We start from the raw sequence: 6,475 nt of genomic DNA, 5'->3' as shown, positions 1-6,475 counted from the left end.
CCCCAAAAAAAATGGAGGGGAAAAGAAACGGCAGAGGGAAAAAAACCATAATAATAATAATAATAGCAATAATAATAATAATAGCAATAATAATAATAATAATAGCGTTTCCCTCTCCATTCCTTCCCCCGCAGTTTCGATTTTATTTTTGGAGCATCAGTCTGTCTCCTCCTCTCTCTCTCTCTCTTTATTATTTTTGTTTTCTCCTCCTTGTTTTTTTTTTTTTTGGGTGTGTGCGCGTGTGGGGGAAGCGTGTGCGGGTGTGCGCGCTCCCCGGCAGCCTTCACCAAGTCCATTGCTGAGCCTGTACCAAATGGTGTGCTGTGGGGTACTGGGGGTTGCTGGTCGCGCTGTACTGGGCGTTGTATTGCATATGCTGTAGAGACTGGGCGCTATAGGCGGAGAAGGGGATTCCCGTCTGGAAAGTCGCGGCTGCCAAGTCCTGAGCTTTGAGCGTGTGGCAGGGCTTGCCGTCCCTGACTAAGACCGGCACGGCCACCCGCCGCGGGGAGGGAAGAGGAGTCACTTCCATACCTTTCTCGGCCCGGGCCCGCTTCATCTTGTAGCGATGGTTCTGGAACCAGATCTTCACCTGGGTGGGGGTGAGGCGGATCAGGCTGGCCAGGTGCTCCCGCTCGGGCGCCGACAGGTACCGCTGCTGCCGGAACCGCCGCTCCAGCTCGTAGGTCTGCGCCTTGGAGAAGAGCACCCTCCTCTTCCTCTTCTTCCCCGCGTCCCCGCCGCCCGCCGCTTCCTTCTCGTTGTCGGGCGACTCGTCGGCCGACGGCTCCGGTGACTTGGCCGAGGGGTCCTGGCCGCCGCCGCCGGCCGCCAGCCCGTGCACTGCGGACGGTCAGCGCCCGGTCAGCGGGGAAGGGGCCGGGGGGGTCCCTCCGCCGCCCCTCCGCATCCCTCCGCCGCCCTCGCATCCCTCCCGCCGCACCCCGCATCCCTCCCGGCCGGGGCGGGGATTGAGGCACCGGCCGGGGCTCGGCCAGCCGTGGAGAGAGGCGAGTCCCCCCCCATCCACCCTTCGTCGTCCCCCGACACCCGCCCCGCCGCCGGGGGCGGCTGGAAGCGGCGCTGCCCCGTCCGTGTGGGGGGACACGGAGGAACCGGCCGGGGCGAGCGCCGACTCCCCCATCCATCCCGCATCCAGCCCGCATCCACCCCCCGGCACTCCACAGGGCCCCCCACGGCCCTCGGTCCCCCGCGGCCCCGTCCCCCGGCACTCACGGGAGTACTGGATGCCCTCGGCGCTCGCCAGCCAGCGCGTGTAGGGATTATCGCTGTTATCATAGAAAGGGCTCTTCAAAGGCAGCGTCGGAACAGTGTCCAAGGGGGTTTGTCCCAAAACTCCCGCTTTCCTGGGCGGCTCGGGCGCCTCGCTCTCTTCCTCGCCGCCCTCCGCCGAGCCGTCCTCATCGTTGGTGTCGGGGAGGTCCAAAATGTCCTTCACCGAGAAGCCCGTCTTTGTGTTGGTCAGAGACATGTTCCGGCCAAATTTCGGCTGGGAAAGTTGGAGCCGCAGCTCGGCCGAGCCGCCGTGTCACGGGTGGGCACGCACACGCGGAGCGGCGGCAACGACAGCGCGCAGGGACACGGGGAGGGAGGGGGGCCGGCACGCGTGGAGATGGGGAAAAAAATAGAATAATATAGATTTATAGAAAAATAAGCGTAGGGGGTTGTGCGAGAGAAGTAGCCGCAGCGACGGGTCTCTGCGGTGATGGTTGTTCTGCCACGGGGGAAAATTCCGAGAGCGGGAGCAGCAGCTGGCTTCGGGAATAGTTTGTAACTCCAGGGGGAAAGGGGGAAGAGACGCCACCAAAAAAAAAAAAAAAAAAAGGGGAAAAAAAAAGAAAAAAAAAAAAGATCACTTCTGGATCTTGTTCAGCCGCGCCGAACCCGCGCCTGCCGTTAGAAAATCCCGAGCCATTGCTGGAGCGAGGAGTCCATATAAGGCTGGTCCCCACACATGAACCTGCCGAGAGGAGGGAGAAAAAAAACCTACATTAAACCCAGGAAAGGTTGGCCACGTGTGGGCGGGTCTTGGAAGTCAAGTGGATGAAGACAGTGTTTGCAGATGTGAAATTGCGGGTTTTGGGCGAGCTCCGAGCTTCCACCATTGGTGATGAGTGGTATAACGTGTCAGTTAATTACCGGCGTGGGGAGGGCCCTTCGCGCGGGTGTGTGCGCGTGTGGCAGCGGGAGGGAGGGAGGGAAGGAGGGGGCGACTTCCCTTCTTTTTTTTTTAAGGACAGTATTTACATACAAAGAGCTTCGCACCAGCCCGACGCTCCGCGCACTCCAAAGTGTGTTTTCCGCCGATGTTTTCCTCCGAGCGAGGAAAAAAAAAAAAAAAAAAAAAAAAAATAATTCCGCGGGGGGTGCCGGAGGCTGTTCCCACCCCCCCTCCCCGGCGCAGCCTGCGCGCCCCGCGCCCCCGCGGGCAGCGTTTCGGCGCGGGGACGCGCTCCCGGCCCCGCGCGGGACCGAGGCGGCTCAGATGGCAAGAGCCCAACTTATCTAACCCGCCTAGGTCAATATTTTGGTTGGGGCTTAGGGATGAGCGCTGGAAATTAAACAGCGAGTAATTGATTCTAGTTTGCTCCGAAATTAACCGAACTGGCAAAACGCGATCGTCAGGCGCGACCCGCCGAGATCCGGGAGGTGATTATTGGGGGTGTGTGTGTGTGTGCGTGTTTATTTGAAGAGGTCTCATTGATTTTGCCTCCTTCTTCCAGGGGAATAAATCCAGCCCGTTTGGATAATTCGATGGGCTGCAGCCCGATGGACTCTCATACATGGCTGAATTATTTTTTTTTCTTTTCTGTATTTTTCCTTTCTTTTTCAGGACCTCGGGAAGGAAGGAGGGGGGACAAAGAAGGGGTTCCTTCCCCAAAGAAAGGCCGGGCCCCCAGGTGTCACGCACCCACCCCCCTCCACTCTCGGCTCCGGCCCCGCGGAGCCCCGCAGCCTCCCCGGCCGCGGGGCGCGGCGGGGAGGCAGTGGGGGATCACAATGCACGGCGAGGGGTGCACGGATAACACATTGACTGGTGACCAACTCCACCAATTACTTCGTCATGACCAGCTGTTTTTTATTTTGCTTTACCCTTACTTATTTATCCTCCTCTACCCGAACCCGCCGAGGAAGGCCTTAGGAACTGAGAACACCCGCACGAAGGGATACATGGAATAGGGATCTGACACCGGCACCATGGCACCACAGGCGAATGAAGTCCGTAAACGCCCGTGGAAAGGTGAAGTGCAAGGGGCGGGAACGGGCCATGGTCACTTTGTCCCGTTCCCGGTACCTTTCACGTGTACAATTTACCTTTTCATCCCGTACCTTTCCCTTTCCCTTTCCCTTTCCTTTTCCCCGTCCCTGTCCCTGCCCCTGCCCCGATCGCCCCGGGACGGGCCTGTGCGCGGGGATGATGGAGATGCGCGGGGTGGGCGCGGGGGGGGATTTCTATAATCTGGGAATTTCCCCTCGTTTCTGGGAAAGAAAAGTTGCCCGAGCCTCTCTTCCAGGGGGAAGGAGCCGTAACGCCGCCGGCCGCGGTGGGAAGACGGTCTCTCAGTCATCCTCCTCTGCGCCCATCAATGGATTCGCACCTTCCCCTCCTCTCCCTCGCCGCTCCCCCCATCTTTCCTCCCCCAGCCCCCAGCCTGCCTCCCATAAAGTATGTGATGTGGCTGACAATGCCCAGGGATTTTCCCCCCCCCTCTTTTTTTTTTTTTTCTTTTTTTTTTTTTTTTTAAGCGAGCCCCTGCGCGCATCCTGGGTGGTCGGCCCCGCGCAAACACAAATACAACCCGACGGCTAAGCTGGGGACAATGTCCGCAATGTAGACAAATGTCCGGCTCCTGTTGGAACCCTTTGTCTCGGCGCAGTTTTTGCATTTATTTCAGTGGCGAAATAATACGTGATTGACGCCCTCTTTCAGCGCGCCCTAACTGTTGGGAATAAATCTGAGGTTGTTCCTAGTTGTCATGGTATTCAACCGCACTCAATGGCTATCTCTTCATCCATTGCGGAGTCCTCCTCGATATCGAGGGAACCCCTTCGGGCGAGCCACCCCCCCCGCCCCGCTTCCTTCCCCTTCCCCTCGCACCGGGCGGAACTCCCAGCGAACTCCCAGCAAATCTCGGGGTTACCGACGGATTTATTCGGGCCCCCGGAGCGGGGAGGGCGGTTCGAATGGGATAGGATGGGCTTTAATTCCACCGAGAGGAAAAAAGAGCAAGGGATAACAGTGACTATCGCGATAGCGGCGGGACGGAGAACCCCGACAGAAGCCGAGCGCGGGGAGGGACGGGCAGATCATCCCCGGGGCGGCGCGGGCCAGGCTTTAAATAACGATGATAATATTAATAACGATAATAGCGATTAAAAACTCCCCATCCGAACCCGGACAGGCGCTGGCAGAGGGTCCCGCAGAGCCCCAGGGCGGCGGGAGCGGGAGATGCCCACGGGAGGAGAGGTCGGACACGGCCCCGGGGGTCACGGCCCCCCCATCCCCACGCGCGGACACCTCTGCGCACCGAGGGAGAGTCCCGGGGCACCGTGACGTCACCGGCGGGGGGCTGACGTAAGAGCCCTTTGACGTCACGGGGGGTCGCAGCCCCCGCGACCCCCGCACCCACAGCTGCGCTGCGTGGGGGGAAAACCGGACGGCGGCCCGGCGGCTGTCGCGACAGAGCCGGGGGAGCGTCCCCCGGCTCCCTCCGTGCCTTCTCCCCCCTCGGTCACCCCGCGCCCGCCCGTCCGCTCCCACGCGTGGGGGGACGTTCCAGCGCCGGGGAGAGCGGGGGCAGGGCAGGGCTGGCTCGGGGAGGCCCGGGGGTGCCCTCCCGACCCCCTCTCGAGGGGATCACCCCGGCCGGGCCGGTGGCACCAGCCCACGGGCTGAGCGGCGGCTCTGGGGGCCGAGCGGCTCTGCCCACGGGGGCTGTTCCCCCGCCTGCGCTCCCGGGCCGCTCCAGCACCCGCCGCTCGCCCCACGAGCTGCGTGGGGAGAGGCCTCCCCGCCCCACGGGCGGCGCGCGTGGGGTCAGCGGCGTTAACGCTTATTTTTGCACTTTTTAAGAGAGGGGAAGCGACCCCCGGTGCGGACGCGAGAGGGACAGAGGCCTCCCGGGCCGCTCCCCGTGCCCCGGACACGCGTGGGCTCGGCCCCCGCGGACCCGCAGGGCGCGCAGGAGACTCGGGTGGCAGAGGGCGAGCGAGCGGGTCTCGCCACGCCGCGGGCGGCCCGTGGGTTGTGTTTTTAAGCGGTTTCGTCGCTTTCTCCTCCCTGCCGCGGCCTGAGGGTCCCGCTCCTCTCACAGCGCCGGGGCTCCCCCTCTGCTTTTGGCCACCGACGCCCCAACTCCATTTCCTTCCCTGCCGAGCGACATCCTACACGTATATTATATATAATGCAACATAACATGTAGCGTTGTAAAATATAATCATATATAATCTATATACGAAGGAAGGAAAGGGTGTTTGGCGGGAGCCTGCCGCTCTCCCTCCCCTCCCTGCCCGCACCGACCCTGCACCGCAGCTCCGGCAGCAGTCGAGAAGTGGATCAATTTATTGTTTGATGAGCCCAAAGGTGCGAGATATTGTTTTTCCTTCCCTCCAGCCCACAAACAAACAAACCGAGCGGGGCTGCACCTTGCCGCTCGGCCCGGATTAGCGGAGCCCACACAAAGCCTTTGTTAGGGGACAGGTTGATTTTTATCTCTTAGCCTGAGATCCACTTGGAATGAATAGGGAAAGGGAAGAGCAGCCCATGTCCCAATAATTGTTCTGAGCAGCTTCACCTCGGGAGCACCCCTGTAAGTAACACCCTCTTTGTTTTAAAGTGTGGCGGGGGAAAGCAGAGCCGCGACATTAGAGGGGCTTGGCGACAAAAAAACCAAAATAAAAATTAAAAAAGCAGAGTAAAACGATCGCTGCGCAATAAACCCACAGGCCCCCCCCCTCCCCCCCCCCGGCCCCGAGAGCTCCTCTCGGAGGGGTTTAAATCGCATTTTCCAGCGCTGAAGCGGAGATGCTGCGGCTCGGCGGCGGCCCCGGCTCGGAGGGGACCGGCCACGCCAGGTCGTGGGAAAGGCGGTGGGTACGGAGCCCACGCCACGGGAATGCCTTCCACACCGGCAGCACGGCCGGGGACGGAGGGAGCGCAAAAGAATCGTAATTCCCAAAATCAAGGGGAACCAGAGCCCCCTGAATCCTCCGGCGCTTTCAGGAACTTAATTGAAACGGAGTTTCTGCGGGGTGAAATTCCCGTCTCTTTTCCTGGCTGGAAAAATGGCATTAACAAAGGTGTTAAGGATGTTTTTTGGGGGGGAAAAAAAAAAAGAGTAAAAAAGGAGGGAAAAAAGGGTGGAAGATCCCCTTGCACGCAGAAAGGGAGCAGCATCAGCCTTCCCTATGGAAACTGCAGGGAAAGTCCCCGCCGCCCCCCAAAATCCCGGCG

At 60.4% G+C, this 6,475-nt stretch overlaps 1 protein-coding gene across 1 annotated transcript; it reads right to left on the bottom strand.

Moving 5' to 3' along the window:
* Window positions 1-202: 202 nt before the first annotated feature.
* On the bottom strand, window positions 203-1,829 carry NKX2-2 (NK2 homeobox 2). Its single transcript, XM_027747411.2, has 2 exons — window positions 1,237-1,829; window positions 203-843 (listed from the first exon to the last, which is right to left on the bottom strand). The coding sequence occupies exons 1-2, from the start codon at window positions 1,490-1,492 to the stop codon at window positions 284-286; spliced, it is 816 nt and encodes a 271-aa protein (XP_027603212.1). The 5' UTR covers window positions 1,493-1,829; the 3' UTR covers window positions 203-283.
* Window positions 1,830-6,475: the final 4,646 nt, after the last annotated feature.

Source organism: Pipra filicauda, unplaced genomic scaffold (genome assembly GCF_003945595.2).
Source record: "Pipra filicauda isolate LSUMZ 115617 unplaced genomic scaffold, ASM394559v2 scaffold665_size172791_pilon, whole genome shotgun sequence".
Lineage (NCBI taxonomy): Eukaryota > Metazoa > Chordata > Aves > Passeriformes > Pipridae > Pipra > Pipra filicauda.
This window is presented reverse-complemented; position numbering and strand designations above follow the sequence as displayed.

What these genes read in the sequence shown, in the direction of transcription:
- NKX2-2 (XM_027747411.2), bottom strand. Translation starts at nt 1,492, where the DNA reads ATGTCTCTGACCAACACAAAGACGGGCTTCTCGGTGAAGGACATTTTG. An exon ending in CGAGGGCATCCAGTACTCCC is followed by an intron (nt 844 to 1,236) that starts GTGAGTGCCGGG and finishes GACCGTCCGCAG; the next exon opens with TGCACGGGCTGGCGGCCGGC.